The sequence below is a fragment of the Arachis hypogaea genome, chromosome 19 (genome assembly GCF_003086295.3).
Source record: "Arachis hypogaea cultivar Tifrunner chromosome 19, arahy.Tifrunner.gnm2.J5K5, whole genome shotgun sequence".
Taxonomy (NCBI): domain Eukaryota; kingdom Viridiplantae; phylum Streptophyta; class Magnoliopsida; order Fabales; family Fabaceae; genus Arachis; species Arachis hypogaea.
Genome location: NC_092054.1, coordinates 4,912,063 through 4,934,134, shown reverse-complemented (window position 1 = coordinate 4,934,134; position 22,072 = coordinate 4,912,063). Strand labels below are relative to the sequence as shown.

Below are 22,072 nucleotides of genomic sequence, written 5' to 3'. Positions count from 1 at the left end.
TGGGCATATTTTGTTGCCATCTCACACTGTAGATATACCTAGTTGGCTGCACACAACATGAAAGATATACACGAAACAATTAAATTATACTATCCACAACGAATCTCCCTATCTAATAATAACAAATCGCTTAAACCATCGACGAACAAGAAAACAATAAAACAATTAAATTATTAACCTATTAGTCAATCGTCAAATCAAATTAAAACTTCATATTATAAAAAATATAATATAATAATAAATATAATAAATAACAACCACAATTATAAAAATATAATACTAGTGAATATAATACTTCATATCATAAAAATATAATAATAGTAAATAAAATAAATAATAAGCACAATTATAAAATTTTGTCAAGTTAAAACAAAAAAATTAAAAAGAAAATAATTGTAAAAAATAAAAAAGGATAAATAATAAAAAAGGGACTCATATGAGCATAAACAATAAGAATTCCAAAAAAAAAAAAATCAATAACACAAAGAATAAGATTGATAAAAAGAGAAATAAATTCAGTTAATTAATCATATTTGAAAATTAAGGAAACAAAAATCGCTACCCAAATCGATTCGTATGTACAACTCTACTACATTCTACATCCTAACATGCAAAGCCTAATTTCAAACTATAAGGATTAAACTATAAATTCTAGTTCCTCTACCTTACATACCATTTTTCCAATTAACAAATGCTAATGCTAAAGAAAAAATATAACTGACCTCGTCACCAATGGCACCGATAATATGGGCAACACCGTTCAGTCGGTATAAGATCTATTCGTTTGTCGTGATATCCAACTGGAGGTCGGCACTCGGATACCTCGGACCCGCTCTCAAGTTGCTCTGACCTCTAGAATTTCCTCTCTAAACAACCTCAAAATGACTCGAAATGATGAGTAATCTGCGGCTGCCTTCCACGGTTTATATAGGCATGCACTCTACACATAAACTGTTGTTGTTTCTAGCGGTTTACGCACGTGTCCCAATACACATAAACCGCTACTGCCAGTAGCGGTTTATGACCAAGCATCAATAAACAGAAACCGCAACAGCCTCTAGCAGTTTCTGTGTTTTCCCATTTACATGTAATCCGCGGTTGGCTATAGCGGATTATGTGTTTTCTGTAAACCGCTACTGCCATTAGCAGTTTCTATAAATATATGAAATTGCGTCTTCATGTTTGAAAGAATACAATTGCGTAAATTTGAAGGACAAACAATTTATTTATGTAAATTGTCCTAAAATTAAATTGATATTGATAATTATTAATAATAATAGAACTATTAGTAATATTGTAAATATACAAAAAAAATAACATTTTCCTTGTTTTCTTGCTTGTAATGGATGAAAAATTTTTTTGATGAGACCCACACCAAAAATTTCCTTCCTTTCTATTTTCTTTATCAACCAAACAAAGGAAAATAAAATTTTTCACTCATTTTCCTTCCATCATTTTTCTTTCCTCTTATTTTTCCTTAAATCAAACATAGTATAAATGAACTTAAAAATTTTACTCTCGAAAAACAAATAAATATCTACAAATTCACCTATCAATATTGTTCAAATATAAATATTTGATGAGATAAAATCTTAATATAAATATTTCAATTTAATCTTAAACTTTATGTATTGCAACCGACGAATAATTTTTCTATTTTAAAAGCATACAAAATATATACAATATCAAAAATATTATGTACATATAAAAAATTAATCACTATACATATATATATATATATAGTTTATTAACTCATTTTTAACATAGCTAATTTTTTGTGAATATGTAACAGTTATAAAACATATATAAATATATGTAATTTGTAACAACTAACTTAGTATCTAATTTATAATATTTATAAAATATGTTCTGGGAAAAGAAAACTTCTGTTAATCTTTGAATTGTTTAGTTGTGCTTCTAAAAACCAGTTAGAGCAGAATAGAAAATAAAAGGTTTCTTTTAATTAATATGAGCAACAAGCAAACAAACTAAATAAAAAAATGAAAAATGACCTCTAACTCTTTTTTCAAAACAAGTGCATCAAAAAAACATTTCTGTTATAAAATAACTAAATAAGAAAGATAAAATAAAGAAATATAAATGAAAGACGCTAGTATTAATATTCACTAATATTAATATCATCCTACCGTAATAACTATGATTTATATATTAATACTATATTTGTAATATGAAGAGAAAGAAAAGCTTCGTAGAGAGAGAGGAAAAATGCTTTTATTGATGTGTGTATTTGCCTGAGGCTTAGAGTCCTATTTATATGCATACAGGAAGGTAACTTTTTCAACCTTATTAAATATATTCTCTCTTGAGAATGTGAGCTTCACATGGGAATGGGCATCCACGTCCCATTCTTATCACAACACTCCCCCTTAGATGCTCATTTAGGATAATTGCCTCGTTAAAACTTTACTAAAGAAAAACCCAGTGGGAAAAAAAAAAACCTTAGTGAAGGAAAAAGAGTACAATAATATCCTTTGTGACGGGGACTGCCTCATTAAAAACCTTGTCAAGAAAAACCCAATGGGAAAAAACCTGACCAAGGGAAAAAGAGTACAGTCTCCCCCTCATGCCGACATCATTTAATGTCTCGAAATCGGCGCATCCCAATCTCATGTACCAATCTTTCAAAGGAGGATTTTGAGAGTGACTTTGTAAATAAATCTGCCAGATTATCACTTGAGCGGATCTGTTGGATATCAATTGTCCCTTGATTTTGAAGATAATGAGCGAAGAAGAATTTGAGAGAAATATGCTTTGTTCTATCACCTTTGATGTATCCGCCTTTAAGTTGAGCAATGCATGCTGTATTATCTTCAAACAGGACAGTTGGAGCTATCTTATGATCAATCAGTCCACATGATGACAGAATAGATTGAATCAGACTCTTCAGCCAAAAACACTCGCGACTAGCTTCATGAATCGCCAGTATTTCAGCATGATCAGAGGAGGTTGCTGCTATCGTCTGTTTCGTGGACCTCCATGATATAGCTGTACCACCATATGTGAACAGGTATCCTGTTTGAGATCTCCCTTTATGTGGATCGGACAAGTATCCGGCATCTGCATAGCCAATTAGTTGTGTCTAGGATCCATAGGGATAAAACAATCCCATATCAACCGTTACAAGAAGATATCGAAAATTTTGTTTGATTCCACTCCAATGTCTTCTGGTTGGAGAAGAACTATATCTTGCTAGTAAATTCACTGCGAATGATATGTCAGGTCGCGTATTATTAGCAAGGTACATTAGCGCTCCAATGGCACTAAGATATGGTACTTCAGGACCAAGGATATCTTCATTCTCTTCTTTAGGACAGAATTGATCATTTTCCACATCCAAAGATCTTACGATCATTGGGGTACTTAATGGATGTGACTTATCTATATAAAATCTCTTCAAGATCTTTTCTGTGTATGTTGTTTGATGAATAAAGATCCCACCTTTTATATGCTCGATCTGCAGGCCAAGACAAAACTTAGTCTTTCCAAGATCTTTCATCTCAAACTCTTCTTTTAGAGTTTTTATAATTGTTGGAATCTCTTCAGGAGTCCCAATGATATTTAAATTATCAACATACACAGCAATTATAATGAATCTAGATGCGGTTTTCTTTATGAAAACACATGGATAGATATCATCATTCTTGAATTCATTTTTGGCCAGATACTCAGTAAGACGATTATACCACATTCGTCCAGATTGCTTTAGACCATATAAATATCTTTACAATTTAACTGAGTATAACCCTTACGAATATTCACTGGATCGTTTAGATATCTTTAGTCCTTCAAGAACTTTCATATAGATATCCCGATCTAATGAGCCGTATAAATAGGCTGTTACCACATCCATTAAATGCATATGCAGTTTATGATATGCAGATAAACTGGCCAAATAACGCAATATTATCGCATCCACTACTGGGGAATATGTTTCTTCATAATCTATATCGGGCCTTTGTGAAAAACCTTGTGCCACAAGTCGGGCTTTGTAGCGCACAACTTCATTTTTCTCATTTTGTTTTCTCACAAATACCCATCGATATTCAACAGGTTTTACATCTTCAGGTGTACGGACTACAGGTCCGAAGACTTCACATTTTGCAAGTGAGTCTAATTCAGCCTTCATGGCTTCTTTCCATTTTGGCCAATCATTCCTTTGTCGACATTCTTCGACTGATCTTGGCTCAAGATCCTTACTTTCATGCATGATATTTAATGCCACATTATATGCAAATATTTCATTGACAGTTGTCTTATTTCGGTCCCATTTCTCTCCTGTAAAGACATAATTTATCGAGATCTCATCATTTTCATAATTTTCAGGTACCTGAACGTCTTCTAGCGTTATATCAGAATTTTGGACAACTGCAGGTGTCTTTACAATGTCTTTTTCAACAGGAATAGTATTTACCTCTTTTCTCTTTCGAGGATTTTTATCTTTGGAACCGACAGGCCTGCCACGCTTCTGGCGTGTATTTGCTTCGGTGGTAATTTGTCCAACTGGGACATCAATTCGAATTGGGACATTTTTCGCTAGTATATACGACTTGTTTATCCTATTTGTATCGGAAAATGCATCAGGCAATTCATTTGCTATTCTTTGCAAATGTATAATCTTTTGAACTTCTAGTTCATATTGCCCTGATCGAGGATCTAAATGTATCAACGATGATGCATTCCAATTAAGTTCCTTTTCAGGAAGCTTATTCTCTCCCCCTAATGTTGGAAATTTTGATTCATCAAAATGACAATCCGCAAACTGGGCTTTAAATACATCTCCCGTTTGTATCTCAAGACACCTCACTATAGAGGGAGAATCATATCCAACATATATCCCCAATTTTCTTTGGGGTTCCATTTTGGTGCGATTAGGTGGTGCAATGGGAACATATATCGCACACCCAAATATTCTTAAATGGGAGACATTTGGCTGCTGGCCAAAAGCTAATTGCATAGGAGAGAACTGATGGTAACTCGTTGGCCTCAAATGAATAAGTGCTGCGGCATGTAAAATAGCATGCCCCAAACCGAGGTTGGGAGATTTGTTCTCATAAGCAAGGGTCTAGCAATTAATTGGAGGCGCTTAATAAGTGATTTTGCTAACCCATTTTGTGTGTGAACATAAGCTACTGGATGTTCAACACTTATTCCATTAGCCATTCAATAAGCATCAAAAGCTTGGGAAGTAAATTCACCAGCATTATCAAGACGAATTGCTTTAATTGAATTTTCTGGAAATTGTACTTTTAATAGAATAATTTGAGCCAGTAATATCGCAAACACCAGGTTGCAAGAAGATAATAAGCACACATGAGACCATCTCAAAGATGCGTCTATCAGGACCATAAAATATCTAAAAGATCCACATGGTGGATGAATAGGTCCACATATATCACCTTGAATCCTTTCTAGGAATTCATGGGACTCAAATCCAATCTTTACTGGTGATGACCTTAAAATTAACTTCCCTTGAGAACATGCAGCACAACAAAATTCACTAGATTTAAGAATCTTCTAGTTCTTTAGTGAATGTCCATGAGAGTTTTCAATAATTCTCCTCATCATGGTTGTTCCCGAGACCCAATCTATCATGCCAAGTTATGAATTCATTTGGGCTAGTAAACTTCTGGTTTACAATGGCATGTGAGTCAATTGCACTAATCTTTGTATAATATAACCCAGATGAAAGTGAGGGCAACTTTTCTAATATAACTTTCTCATTTGAATCATGAGTTGTGATACATAAGTACTCATGATTTCCCTCATTCATAGTCTCAACATGATATCCATTTCGGCGAATATCTTTTAAACTCAACAAGTTCCTCAGGGACTTGGTAGATAATAGTGCATTATTTATTACAAATTTTGTTCATTCAGGAAATAAAATTATAGCTCTTCCGGAGCCTTCTATCACATTGCCCGAGCCAATAATAGTATTAACATATTCATCTTTTGGCACAAGATGGGTAAAATATATATTACTTTTAAGAATAGTGTGCGAACTTGCACTATCCACAAGGCAAATATCTTCAGAATATGTCCTTACCATTTTTCTTCAAAGACAAATAAAAAAATGAGTAAAAGTACATGCACAGTAAAATTATTCACATGAATACTTAACAAACACATACATATATCAAACTATTCCATCATTGATCAAATAGCTAATATTTCCTTTAGAATCCTTAAAGAAATTAGATACATCATAAGGAGTGGTGGAATTTTCATCATTTGAAACAAAATTTGTTTCCTTTTTTTGTCATCTCTTTTCAAGGATGCTTGATAAAGATCAACTAGGTGCCTTGGGGTACGACAGGTACGTGACCAATGGCCCTTTCCACCACAACGGAAGCATTTATCCTCAATTGATATACTTTGCCCATTATTTCTTTCTTTATCCCACTTCACGTGAGATCTTTCTTGTGAACATAATTTCTTTTCTTTCCATAATTTTTCTTGTTATCAAAATCTTGCCATTTACCTCTTCTGGGGTTATAATTTGCCGCATTTGCTTCAGGAAATGGGGCGGCGCCAGCTGGGCGCACTTCATGATTTCTTAAGAGCATCTCATTGTTGTGTTCAGCAACAAGAAAGCAAGAGCTCAAAAAAAATTTTAAATTCTTTTTCTTGATACTGCTGCTGCAGGAACACATTCGAGGCATGGAAGGTCAAAAAAATTTTCTCTAACATATCGGGCTTGAGGAAGTATCACATGATTGTACCTTTCTTCAAGGTCTTTCCACAGATCTGCAGGATCTTTTAATGTGGGATATTCATTTTTCAATCATACTTCAAGATGATGACGAAGAAAAATCATGGATTTGACTTTATCCTTTTGGGATGTATTATTTTTAGCCTTAATGGTATCTTCAAGATCCATTGAATCAAGATGGATTTTAGCATATAGTATCCAGATATATCAAAAGCATTATATTCAAGATGAAAGAGTTTCGATATAATAAAAATTTGTTACCTGGAATCTTCTTAAAATTTTGTTAGAGTTTCGTGCTGATAACGTGTTATAAAATAACTAAATAAGAAAGATAAAATAAAGAAATATAAATGAAAGACGCTAGTATTAATATTCACTAATATTAATATCATCCTACCGTAATAACTATGATTTATATATTAATACTATATTTGTAATATGAAGAGAAAGAAAAGCTTCGTAGAGAGAGAGGAAAAATACTTTTATTGATGTGTGTGCTTTTATTGATGTGTGTATTTGCCTGAGGCTGAGTCCTATTTCTATTTATATGCATACAGGAAGGTAACTTTTTCAACCTTATTAAATATATTCTCTCTTGAGAATGTGAGCTTCACATGGGAATGGGCATCCACGTCCCATTCTTATCACAACAATTTCGTTGGAGAAAATAAATGATCTCACCAATTCTCGAAAACATAGTATAAGAACAAATAAAAAGATAAAAATAATTATGAATTGCCCAATAAATTAAGCAAAAAAAAAAAGACTACAAAAAAGTGAAAAATAAAAACATGATCCATGCATCCAAAATCGTTCTGCAGTTGATCAGAGTGTAGAGTTTTTAACTTGCCATAACCTGCATCACAAATCCATATATGCAACTCTCAAAGCATTAAAGAGCATATATAAATTTCCAAGGATAAGAAGAGACTAAAAAAAAAGACTTTTTAAGGATGAATTCGAGAAATGAAAATACTTTCCAATATCAAAGTTAGCAAATCCAAACCACAGATACTATGTTCATTATTTCTGAAGGAACAGGGCATCAAACAAATTTATTCATAAGCATCAACAAATATTTTAATAATTTAGGTGGAACACTGGCCTAAACCCTAAAATTGACTCAACAAATACACAACTTAAATAATTTTGAAACTTTTAAGCCTCTATCTAACATGATATTTTGTCAACAGCTTTGATCAACGAATAACAGAGAATAGAGATAGTGGGAGTTCATACCATGTTAAATGGAATTATGGCCAAATATTTAGCTGACATGTTGTAGAGCCCCTTGGTATAGCATATAATTCAGCATATAATTCCCTGACAAATTCGTACTTTGTCTCTTGATCGAAATCAGGTTCAATAGAAATTGTCACTGTCTTCAAAACAAGTCCTTTTTGTAAAAGATATACAATAAATTCACGCTCATCTGCAGTGTCCTCATATGCTCTAAACTCAACACTCTTGAGATGTGATGTCACACAATTGGGAACCATGGTTGGTGGTGTTGGCCCATGATACTCCATCGTGTAAGAATCAAATCCCTGATCACAGGAAACAACACTTATCAATATATGCAGGCAAACAACAAAAAGAAATAGAGACACTAGTTTTAAGTTTTAAATTGAAATGTACTCATACCGGCCAAATACCAACTACAAGACCTTCAAGTACATGACAATTATGAAGGAAGTTTAGCATGAAGTTTGTGTTGAAACATGGAACATCAACCTCTAGATTGACCAAGCGGTGAAATTCTGGAAACTCGAAAGCTGGAGCACTAAATAAGCACTGTATAAAAGATAACTAGATATCAAATATAATTCCTAATTCGCAATTATAGTTATAAATTCAAATTATCGATTTACATCAAACATTTAGCTTGAGGAATCATAGGACTATGATAAGCATGTTACCCGTGTTGTGTAATATCTCAATGCCAACAATTTTGTTTCGCGGAGTGCCCGGAGAAGGTCGGGCACCCAAGCGCCATGCTCAACACGTGCATTATCAATATCAAGATGTGCCTCCACCATGTTAGGGAAACTGCTAAACGAAACCTGTAGCTCTGAGTTCTTTGGGATGGTTATTTTGATATTGAGGTATTCAAGAGAAGGCGTGTCTATCACACGATGGTAAATCTCATCAAGCACGATAGTGTCATCTTCAAAGGTTAAACTTTTCAATGTCCGAGGCATCTGGATTGTAGGTACATAAACATTACGAGCATCTGGGGTATTGTTCGCGAGAAAGAGCGTAAGATTTTCAAGAACAGGGCAGCCAGATAAAAGCTTGTTGGGGTGCACATAGGGGATAAACAACTTTAGCTTTAGGTTCTTGAGGGATGGAAGATAAACATTTGGAAACTCTCGACCACAATTCAAAGAAATTTCACGTTTCAAAACAAGGGACTTGAGTAATGGACAAGTGAATATGGCTTCAGGCAACTTGAGTCCAAACCTTCCATTTACATGAAGGTTGAGATATAGTTCCTGGAGATGGGGGCCAAATGACGGCATCAAGCCATGTTAAGATGAGATCCGTTGAATTCGTTTCGCAATTAAGGCGGAACTTTTCGATGGAGTAATCTGCATTGCGCTGAGTTAGAATAGCATTGACGTAAGAATCAAATGGATCTTCATCCCGAAAGTGTCTATCATCTATGTCAATGACTTGGAGATCCTTCCAAACGTGGCGCCATCTGCGAGAGAGGACGCTGGTGGATCCAGCTTGTTTTGTTGGGAGGTATGAGAGAATTTCGCAAAGGATATAGTTCGGTAAGCAACTGATCCTATCCATGTTGATTCTTTTGCCTTCTGTCAATTTTGTATCTGGAGAGAGGGTTAGAGTTTGAGCTAGGGTTAGGGTTACAATTTAGGAGAAATGAAGGAATCAATCTTTTGAATCAATTTAACTCTTGGTTGGTTACGCTTAAAGGACTAAGATTCTAACAATGATCAGATAAACTTACATATGAATCAAATATGAACAAAATCAACTACGAGAAACAAGAGGTGTACCAACAGAGGAAGCTGCCGGCGAGTGGAGAGCGGTGGGGCCGTGGTGCTGAGTTTTGACGGCAGCAGTAGCAGCTGTATTTAAAATTTAAAATGAGAAGTATAAATAAAAGAGGGCGAAAACTAGAGACAGGAACCGCGCAACTGGCTTGCGATTTGCTATGATAAGCGACGACTGACGAGTGAAGTCGGGTAAGAAGTAAAGATTTTATTTTATTTTTTTTTAAGTTAAAGAATATCTTTGTTTGTCTCTTTATCAAAAGTTTTAAAATATCTTAAATTTGGTTTATTTTTATTTTATTTTAAAAAAATTTTGTTTCCATCAAATATAAATTTAATAGCTATATTTTTTAAAGAATTAAAATTAATTCAGTAATAATTTTATAAAAAAATTTAAAATATAAATAAGTCAAAATATAAAATTTTATCACTGTCAAATATTAATGCTGAATTGATTCTAAATTTTTTAAAAATTTAATTATCAAAAATATATTTAATACAAATTAAAATTTTTTAAAATAAAATTTATAAATATTTTAAAATTTTTTGCCAAATTTCAGAAATAAACAAATATAATTATCACCTTAAAAAAAAAAAACACATATACACGAACGTTATTAAATGAAATTAGCCATTTAACTTCGCTCTTCACTAAAACAAATATTCTTCATAATAATGGGAATTTATGAAAATGTTAATAACCTTGCTTTTAATTTTTAAGAAAATCAAATCTTTACAAAAATAATTTTATAAAAAAATATGGTCAAATAAGATTCTAACTTCTAATCCTACAATTTATCAATTGATGTTTTTGTTGACATTTTTGTTTGGTTTTGTTATTAGGACTTAGGAGTTTTAAAATATATCTATCTATTATTGTACTATATTAAAATCAAATTTTCAACCATCTATTCTTTTGGGTATAATATTCTTATTTGTTGTCCAAGATTTCTCTGATCATGATAGAAGATAATGATTCTAATTATGATATGATAAAAATATATAGTTTTAACAAAATTAATATATGATGCATAATTACTGTATATAATAAAAAATTACCTTAATAATAAATAATTTACATATTTATTTTTGTTTTACTAAAGTCTATATATAGTGTTTTTCTGTGGTACATGACTCTAAATTTGAGAGTCAACTCATAATTATATATATATTTTTTAACTACTTCATATAATAAGAATGTATTCTTCGTTTTTTATTGAAATTGATCCTTTTAAGGTACAATTCATAATTTTTTATAATGTTTTTCATATACTCATTCTATTATATTATTCTTTTGATAATTTATTAATTGTTATTACTCTAAGTTATTCTTATCGTCTAATATTCCAGTTCGATTGTATTTTGCCACAATCGTTTACAATGCATCACATCCATGAAATACCTCATCGAGTTATTTTCGCTGATTCGGGTTCCAACTATATGGATGTAAGCGTCCAAAGAAGGGCAATAATCTCTACTTTTCCGAAGGATGGTTTGATCTACTCACCTATTATGACCAACCTAATGGAATGTGGTTAAAATTAGCTTTATTGGGAGGAACTCGATTTTTGATTGAGTAATTGTTTCCACGGAACTTTATAGGGCAAGTTCAAGTTCCATCCCCTCCATGCTTTTTACGTCTGCCCGAAAATCTTTAAAGTGGAGCACATAATGAGATTGAATTCCCTCAGTTTAAGTTCAATTTTGCTAAATTCGTGACAAACTCGGATATACAATTTCAACGTTGGTAATATATTTAAATTTTCTTATTTTAAACTTTTCGTTATTAGAATAATTTTATAACATATTGTGATTTTTTTCAGAAATTATCGGCTTTCTTTTGCATGCATGCAAAGCCATTGCGGGGAATAAGGATTAGTTTGGTTTCTCGGTGTGGCAATTATATACCTTGCCACAATGCGTGGATAGCGGATGATGAAGCTTATTTAACATGAGGATGGTCTGAATTTGTACGAATTTTAAATGTTCAAACTTACGATATTGTTTCAGTTGGTTGTCGTTACGAGAATGACTCTATTCTATACGTGACTAAGGACTAGAATGGAATCAATATTGTTTAAGTAATTTGGTTTTAATATTAGTATTTGATTAAATTAGTATTAGAGAATTTTAAATTATTGTCTCAATTTATATATTATGAGTATTTTTTGTGGATGTGCTATTTTTAAATACTTTAATAAAATAAAGTACTGTCCGATATATTTAAGTTTATTTTTATCCTTTATTTCTTTAATTGTAATTTCATTATATTCGAAAAAATCTCTACCTAAACATATAGTAAATCGTTGACCTAAACACAATTTTTTTACCGATAAAAACAAATTTTATCTAAAAAAAATAATAAAACGTGTATCTTTTGATGATATATACAAAGTGTAATAGAAATAAAGTAAATATTATGTCATAATAATATCTTTAATTGCATTATAATTAACTCATGAATAATGTATGATTATATTATTTTGGAAAAATATTTTTATTATAATTATATTAAATTAATATTTAATATATTATTAAACTAATTATCAATTAATGATATTTTTATTTTAATAATAATAATAATAATAATAATAATAATAGTATATCCTTTTATTAAAACACTCATTTAATTGAATTAATTTAAATATTTAATGAAGATAAAGGATAAATTTGTGTTTTGAATATATATTCTTTCTGTATTAATATATATGTACATGTCACCTCCATAATTATTTTTTAGATTACTCAATTTTTATTAAATGTAATAGAAACCATAAAAACCAATAAATAATTACTTGAGTTTTTCGTTATTTCTATAAATAGGCTTTATTTTTTTTATAATACAGTTTATATCCATTTATTTTTATTTTTATATAAAAATAATATTATATATATTTATATATTACTTTTTTTTAACTCATTCTTATAAATATTGACATATAATTAATATAGATAACATATATATTGAATAAATATCTTTATTGAATTAATTATAAGAACTGATACAAGATAATAACATAGGAATAACTTAATTATAGCAAGAATTTTCATTAAAATAATTGACTAATAATTTGAATATAATTAATATAATTAAATTGATATAATCAATATGATTGAGAGTATATGACAATTATATCAATTTCAAGCATAATAAACGTGACTTCATAATAATAATTCACATGATTAATTACCTATTATGCAATAATAATAATAATAATAATAATAATAATAATAATAATAATAATAATAATAGTTTTGACTTTATATAATTGATATAATTGATATAGTTCTAATCAACATATAATAATAATAATATTATTATATGGACATAAGATTAATTAGTTAACCAATTAAATTTAGATTATAAAGTTTTATTTCTCAATCAAATTTTTGAATTATTAGTGATTTTATTTTTTACATTTACAGTAAATTTTGACTATAAAAAGAAAAAAAAAATAGTTTTGATTGTTTGCTATTTTATTTATTTACAGTTATAATTAAAATTGATATAATTATAGTAAGTCTCTATAATTATAACAATATAAACCTGCTTCATATATAGCAATAATATTATACATATTTATATATCTCCTGTTTTATCTCTTTTCTCAAAATTTTGTCATATAATTAATGTGGGCAATATAATATACTGTATATATTTAGCAGGTGTCTCTATTTATATAATTTTTTTTCAATAGTAGCAAGTATCCCATTAAAAATCCATATCCTTTGCAATTAGTATATATATAAGTCGTATTAGTCAATTGTTTTAATTATTTATCATCTATAAAATTCGTATCTCATTCATATTTCTTTTTTTCTTTACTATTTTCTATACCTAATGGCTACAAGCTATGATTCTATCAATAGTATTACTTATAGTAGATTATGTAATGAAAATGTTTGAAAAAAAAGGCAAGGATTAAAGTTAATTTGGCTTTTTATTTAGAGCGTTTTTCAATTTTTTTAGTCTAATAAGCCAAAACTATTCAATTATGAATAGTCACTTCTATCTTATTTTAAATCACTAACTAATTAAAATTATTAAAATTTAATAATACAATTCTGTTTTATATTTTTATATTTAGTCCAATCCATCTAAGTTATATAATAATCACTTCAATTTTTATATTTTATAATGTAATACTACATACAGTAATAGAAAAATAACATAGTAAATTGTCATGTTTTAATATTAAATATAAAATTAATACATAAAAAAAATCTACTTAATATATTAAAATTGAGTTTTTTTTCCAACCAATAAAAGTGAAGTGTCAATTCCTCATGAATTTATTTTTCCTCCAAAATGAAAATATTATTCTCTCTTCTAAATTTATTTTATAAAAATATCTTTATTATAATTATATTATAATTAATATTTAATGAATAATGCATGATTATACTAATTTAGGAAAATATTTTATTATAATTATATAAAATCAATATTTAATACATTATCAACTAATGAAAGTGAGGTATCAATGCATTATTAAACTAATTATCAATCATCAATATTTTTAATCATTCTAATTGTATTAATTGATATAGTTCTAATTCTCATTTATGTGCAATAATTTTATTAGTAAATAGTTGGTGCACACATTAATAATGACTCATTTATTTTTATATCAATTAGATAATAATAATAATAATAATAATAATAATAATAATAATAATAATAATAATAATAATAATAATAGAAAAGGTATTATAGACTGTACATGCATTATATTTTAAAAAGTAAAACATATTTTAAAAAGGATTAAAGTGTCAATAATAAATTGTGATTGATATCAATATTAATAATTAATTTTTATAATTATTTTTATCTACTAAAAACTACATATAATATTTTTTTGTGGTATAAAAAAGTTGTGATTCATAACATTTTTGTGAAATTATATTGCATGAACACAAAATCAATTATTTAACAAATTAAATTTTAATTAATATGTTTTATTTTTTACTCCTATTTTTATTCATTAATTATTTTATTTTTTATATTTACAGTAAATATTGAATGTAAAAAAAATAATATTGATTGTTATATATTTTATTTATTTAGAGTCATAATTAAATTTGATATAATTATAGCAAGTATCTATAATTAATAATAACATGATACTATAATTTTAAGTTGTATAATATAATAAAAAAAAACGTAGCAATTTATATCTGCTTCCTATATAGCAATAATATTATATATATTTATATATCTCCTCATTTAGCTCTTTCCTAAAAATATTGGCATATAATTAATGTAGATAAATATATATTGAGTAAGTATTTCTATTGAATTAATCATAAAGCTTAATATTAATATATATATATATTTATATATCTCCTCATTTAGTTCTTTCTTAAAAATATTGGCATATAATTAATGTAGATAAATATATATTGAGTAAGTATTTCCATTGAATTAATCATAAAGCTTAATATATATATATATATATATATATATATATATATATATATATATATATATATATATATTATAGTAATAGTAAATTTTTACAATTATTTATCATTTAGAGAATTCATAATTTAGACATTGTTCTTTTTCTAAATTTTATTTTTCATACCTAATAGCGGCTAGCTACGATTCTATCAATAGTATTATTTATGGTAGATTATGTGATGAAAAAGTTTAGAAAATAAAAACAATAATTATAAGGTTATGGAAAGTCTCATCCAAATTTGATAAGAGCAAGACGACTTACATAGAAATGGTTCTAATGGATGTTAAAGTTAGTTGATTATTTTTCATGATTCTTTCAACTGATGTTAGGTCCAATTTATAAATATTTTTTGTTCGTATTTTAAATTTATTTAATAAGTAAACCATTGCAATCAAAGACAATGCCATTTAATAACTTTGTAATTACTAATAGTTTTTATATTTAATTTGTTTTACATTGTGATAAAATTCATTCTTCAATCAAGAATTATTTGGCAAAGATGTTTGAGAATGAACTGATTGAGGAAAAGGTCTATATCTTCTCAGATTTTGTAATTGAGGAATCAAGTGAAATTTATATTCCGACTACACACGTATGTAGAATAACTTTTAAGAAGGAGTCACGTATAATAGATACGGTTGATGCCAATTTTCTTGCTTATGCTGATATATTGAAACAAACAAATGAACAATCCAACTTATTTGGTACGTAATTAATTTGTATTAATCTACACAAAACTTTTTTTTTTTAATTTTTGAAAAGAAATTATATAATAGCATCATTTTATCAATAACATAAATTTTAATAGTTTATTTATGCAAATGTTTAAAATTGTATTGCAACTTTTTAAAGGTATATCTTTTTATTAATATATTGTTAGTTTTATCGTTTAATATAAAATAAATTGGTAAAATTTCTTTAATTTATAAGTGATTTATTATGTTATTCATTTATTTGTCCTTAATTTAATATTTTTATTTTTTTTTAATTAGATGTTATTGGACTATTGACCGAAAAAGAAGAGCTTATATCATGATAAAAAATAAGAAGAAGTGACCATTACATTGTGGTTGATCTTCATGATTTGGAGTATGTGAAATTTTAATATTTCACAATAAGGTTTTGTTTTGTAACAATTATCTATACATATGCAAAATATTTTATCTTTTTCATTATATATTACTACTTATTTCACTTAATTCTTGCTTTTATTTAGAAATAAAAAAAAAAAAGTGCACACTGTGAAATCAATTTACAACTCAATTATTCAATTATCTATGTGATCACCAAACAACCGAATACATACTTATTCTCTAATTTGCAAAATTTAATAAAGATATTGGTAGGCATATTGGTTTAACTTTTTATTTAACATATTTGTTTATTTTATATTTGTAATCATATTATATCTATTTTTACGAATATATCTTTTTAAAAAATACTCTTAGTATTAGCATATGGTGTATTAAATAAATATTAGTAATTTTAAATTATTTATTATTTATTAGAGAACGTTGTGCATTCTCTAATAATTTGTTGTTCATTTTAAGCTGATTTTGATATGTTCTTACCTTACGGTAAAACAACATATAAAAATTTGTTGGTAAAAAGTATTACTAGGTTATTTATGGTCACATTAAGTATATATGTCTAATTTATTAAAAAAAATAAATTACTAAAATTGATTAATAATTATTTTAGAGTTGATATACTTAACACTAAATTAAGAAAAAACGAACAATGCATAACATGATACTTTTTTATTAGTCAAATTATTATAATTCAAATTAATTTTAATAAAACAACTTAATATTATAATTTCAATCTTATCATGTGCATGATACGGGTTATTATACTTATAGATAACAAGTAAACCAATTGATTTGATTAGCTGTCCTTTGAATTTAGGTGATTAGTTGAAAAAAAAAACTTTTATTCTTTGAATTGTTTTAATTGTGCTTCTAAAAACCAGTTATAGTAGAAAATAAAAAGTTTCTTTTAATTAATATGACCAACAAGTAAACCAATACCAAAGCAACAAACTAAATTTAAAAAAAAATTGAAAAATTACCTCTACATCATCTTGCAAAATAAGTGCATCGAAAAAGCATTTCGTTGGAGAAAATAAATGATCTTCAATTCTCAAAAACATAGTATAAGAACAAATGAAAAGATAAAAACAATTATGAATTTCTCAATAAATTAAGCAAAAAAAGAGACTCATAGAAAAGTAAAAAATAAAAACATGATTCATATCCGAGTCATGCATCCAAAATGGTTTTGCAGTTGACCATGGGGTGTGTTTGGTAAAAACGTTGGAAGCACAAGAACGCATTCAATCTTTTTTAATGCTGTAATTTTTGTTTGGCTAATTTTTTTCTTCTGAACGCGAACATGATTCTTCCGTTCACCAGAAACAAACAAATTGTAGCTTTTGCGTTTAGTTTCTACGTTCACTTCATAAATTAAAAAATTAATTGGCATTCCACCAAATTTGCCATCCGATCTCATCTACAATAAAAAATACCAAAAATAATCATTAGAATTCTTGAATTTTTTTCATAGTTATGCTTCATAAACAAATATTTTTTTAATATTATTATTAATACTTTTTGTTAAGTTTTAATTTTTATCAATTATTTATTTTTTTTATTAATAATATGAATATTTTTGTTTAGAATTTTTTTATGTTTCACTTATGTATATCATTGTATTTTTTTAATAGAATTTTTAATATTCATTATTCATATATTTTTTTTAATTATTTTTATTAATACGTATTTTTTTTTTATAAAATTTTATTTTTTTATTTGACTTTGTATATTTTTTTAACTGTACATTCTTAAATTAGTATATGTTTTATTTATTATTAATTTTTATAATATAAATTTTATTAAAAAGATATAATTAAATACAAAAAGAGTACAAAAGAAGAGTATTAACAAATTATAATAAAAGAGTACTAATTTTCAATACATAAATTTAAATTCTTTTCAAAAGTAATTATAGTAAAAAAATATTAAAATAATATAAATTTGAATGATATAAATTCATGTACTTTTTAGTAATTTTTGTCTAAACGTAATTTTGAATAATGTAATCTAAAGAACATTCATTTTATTATAATCCATTTTGATACAAAATTACCAAGCATAAATCACGTTAACACCAACTCACTTTTTATCAAAATCAAATTTGTAAAATCAATTTTATACAAAATCTCGTTTGCAAACTCTAATCCAAACACACACATGCATATCGTAGAGCTTTTAACTTGCCATCAACCTGCATCACAAATCGATATATGCAACTCAAAGCATTAAACAGTTTATACAAAAAACGGAGTTTTTAAGGATGAATTCGATAAATGAAAATACTTGCCAATATCAAAGTTTGCGAATTCAAACCACCGAAACTATGTTCAAGTGCATAATTTTTCATAATTCAGGTGGAAAACTGGTCTAAAATTGACTCAACATTAAGGCTCTAATATGATCATTTTTTTGTCAACACCTTTAAGCAATGAACAATAGAGAAAATAGAGGGAGTGAGAGTTCATACCATGTTCAACAGGATTTTGGTCAATGAAATTTAGCTGACATGTTGTAGAGCCCCTTGGTATAGCAGATAATTCTTTGACAATATCGTACTTTGTCTCTTGGTCTAAATAAGAATTAAGATGAATTGTGACTCTCTTCAAAACAAGTCCTCTTTGTAAAAGATATTCAATAAATTCACGCTCATCTGCGGAGTTCTCATATTCTCTAAACTCAAAACTCTTGAGATGTGATGTCACACAATTCGAAACCATGGTTGGTGGTGCTGGCACAAAAAACTCTATCCGATGAAAATATTCACAATGCACAACACTCTGACCCCCAAAAAATAATAATAACACGTCTCAATAAACTCAAGAAAACAACAAAAACAGAAATAGAGACATTAGTTTTAAACTGAAATGTATTCATACCTTCAAAACATGAACCACGAGACCTTCAAGTACATGACAATTATGAAGGAAGTTTAGCAGGAAGTCTGTGTTGAAACATGGAACATCAAGCTCTAGATTGAGCAAACGGGGAAATTCCGGAAACTCGGAAGTTACACCATTAAATAAGCACTGTATAATAGATAAGTACACATTAATTATATTTCACAATTCATACTTACAGTTATTAATTCAAATTAGCTTGAGAAATAATGAATTATGAGTTTGAGTGCTATTAAGTTGTTAAAAAAATATTATATATTATTGTATAACTATAATTATAAAATAAAAAAATGATTAATAGTCAAATTAGTCCTTAAAAAATGATGTATTTTTTAAATTCGTCCTTAAAAGATTTTATAAATCAAATTAGTATTTCAAAGATTATAAATTAAACTGTATTTGTTCGTCAGTCATAATAATAACAATTTTTATCAACAATTGATGAAGCACATGACAACTAATATATTCAATTGGACATTAACTAAATATGTTCATGAAAATCTATCAATTTATTTAATTGAAAAAAAGATACTAAATAAATTTTTATGAATATATATATATATATATATTCAATCAATGTCCAATTAAACATATAACGTATTATGTTATCAATGAATAGAGTCATTAAACGACAAATATGATTATTTTTTTTTTAGGGATGAATTCAAAATATATCTCATTTTTCAAAAACTACCTAAGATATCGAAAAATAAAATTACTTCACTTTTTAAAAAAACTTACATAAAAATAAGATTTTTTCTAAAAATTCACCCGAATAAATCGTATCATAAGCATGTTACCTCTGTTGCGCAATGTTTCAATGCCAACAATTTTGTTTCGCGGAGTGCCAGGAGAAGCTCGGGCACCCAAAGGACATGCTCAACACGACCATGATGAATATGAAGATGTGCCTCTACCATGTTAGGGAAATCGCTAAACGAAACCTGTAGCTTAGATTTCGCGATTATTTTCATATAGAGGTATTCAAGAGATGGCGTATCTATCACACGATGGCTAATGCCATTATCCACGGTACTGTTATCTTCAAAGATTAAACTTTTCAATGTGCGAGGCATCTGGATTGTAGGTATATAAACATAACTACCACAGGGATCGTTCAGTACAATGAGCATAAGATTTTCAAGAACAGGGCAGCCAGATAAAAGTTTGCTGGGGTCCACACAGAGGGTATCTAACTCTAAGTTCTTGAGAGATGGCAGATAAACATTTGGAAACCTTCGATAACAATCGATATAATCACCATGTTTCAAAGCAAGGGACTTGAGTGATGGAGAAGTGAGCATGGCTTCAGGCAAGTCGATTTCACACACTAGATCAAGGCAGAGATACAGTTCTTGGAGATAGGGCCCAATAACGGCATCAAGCCATGTTAAGATGGTTAGACTACTTTCTGAATATTCATAACAACTGAGGCGAAACTTTTGGATGGGGAAATCTGCATTGCGCCGAGCTAGAATAGCATTCACGTATGAAACAAATCGAGCTTCCCATCCCGGACCGGGCCGAGAGGTTGTATCATCTATGTCAAGGACTTGGAGTTCCTTCCAAACATGGCGCCACCTGCGAGAGAGAATGCTGGTGGATACAGCTTCTTTTGTTGGGAGGTATGAGAGAATGTCGCAAAGGATAGAGTTTGGTAATAAACTGATCCTATCCATGTTCATGGTTGATGGTTTCACTTTCTCAAGTTTGTCTCCGGAGAGGGTTAGACTCAACTCTAGGGTTTAGGATTTAAAGGAGAACCAAGGTTGTTTGTTTGTTTGATTTTTTGATTATATAGATTTGATTAAGATTATTATAAAAGGTATCATATGATTTGAATTTATTTTTTTATTTGATTTAATTTAAATTATTATCTTTTATTTTGACTCGATTTATTTAGATTTGAAAAACCAATCAAGGATTTAAAATTTTTAAAAGTTAAAATTTGGATTGGATGTAATTCAATTCTAGAAAACTTAATAATAAAAAATTATAAAATTTGAAAGGATATAAAATAATCCAATCAAATCATAATAATTTGAATTAGATTGAACTGAAAATAAATTATATCCATTTTAATTGTCAAATAGCATGATCTTGTAACAGTAAATGAGATACAAATAGAATCAGTGACATGTTAACTCTCAGCAAACAATGGAATCAACAGATCATTCAATGCATGTTTCCAGTCCAAATCAGCAATCAGATTCTACTAACAAAAATTGTTGAAGGTAATGATAAACTTACATGGATGTTCCATAAATCTGGTAATTATGAAGTCTCTTCCGGATACCGAGTAGCTTATCAGTTCAGTCATCCCCCTCTGGAACTCATCCCAACCTCCAACAGAGAAGAAACATTTGGGTGAACTTGTGGAAAATGAAGCTCCCCCCAAAATTGGCATCTTCCTTTGGCGAGCCTTGCATGAATGCCTTTCGGTGATGGATCTTCTTCACCGGCGACTGCCTGGGAGATCCGAGAAGACTCTTACGGTCTCTTTTCTCAGCTCGTCTTCACCATCTCCCCAATGAATTAGGGATTTCTTTCTTACATAGTTGGTATAATGTTTTGTTTTTCACTGTTTGAGTCTTGGCATTCCTCTTTCTCTCCTGAATTACTATTGTCACATTTAGAACATCTTATTCCTTTTCATGTTAAATTGAATAAAATTGTTTACCTTTAGAAAATTAAAAATTAAATTATACGTATAAATAATTTTAAAATATAAATATAATTATAGATGTTACGGTGGGTAACCAGAGATTAGTGGGCCGGATGACGTTGGTTGGCCCAAACGCGTGAGGGAGGTGACTATCGAGTGAACCTGAAACTCGGTGTTCCTCCGTCCGACTTGTGCGTG

General features: G+C 28.6%; 2 protein-coding genes across 4 annotated transcripts; both read right to left on the bottom strand.

Moving 5' to 3' along the window:
- Positions 1–7,199: 7,199 nt before the first annotated feature.
- LOC112779707 (FBD-associated F-box protein At5g56370) lies at positions 7,200–9,976 on the bottom strand. 3 transcript variants are annotated; one of them, XM_025824041.3, is made up of 5 exons: positions 9,757–9,976; positions 8,653–9,567; positions 8,378–8,527; positions 7,973–8,280; positions 7,200–7,589 (listed from the first exon to the last, which is right to left on the bottom strand). In XM_025824041.3, the coding sequence occupies exons 2-4, from the start codon at positions 9,253–9,255 to the stop codon at positions 7,987–7,989; spliced, it is 1,047 nt and encodes a 348-aa protein (XP_025679826.1). In that variant the 5' UTR covers positions 9,256–9,567; positions 9,757–9,976; the 3' UTR covers positions 7,200–7,589; positions 7,973–7,986. The 3 variants fall into 3 exon arrangements, with proteins under 3 accessions (XP_025679826.1, XP_072084147.1, XP_025679827.1); XM_072228046.1 differs by having other exon boundaries at positions 8,468–8,527; positions 9,757–9,937; XM_025824042.3 differs by having other exon boundaries at positions 9,708–9,898.
- LOC112777720 (F-box/LRR-repeat protein At3g59200-like) lies at positions 9,731–20,888 on the bottom strand. The gene is made up of 4 exons (XM_025822112.1): positions 20,010–20,888; positions 19,189–19,338; positions 18,780–19,089; positions 9,731–9,828 (listed from the first exon to the last, which is right to left on the bottom strand). Exons 1-4 carry the CDS (start codon positions 20,886–20,888, stop codon positions 9,731–9,733), a joined length of 1,437 nt encoding a protein of 478 aa, XP_025677897.1.
- Positions 20,889–22,072: the final 1,184 nt, after the last annotated feature.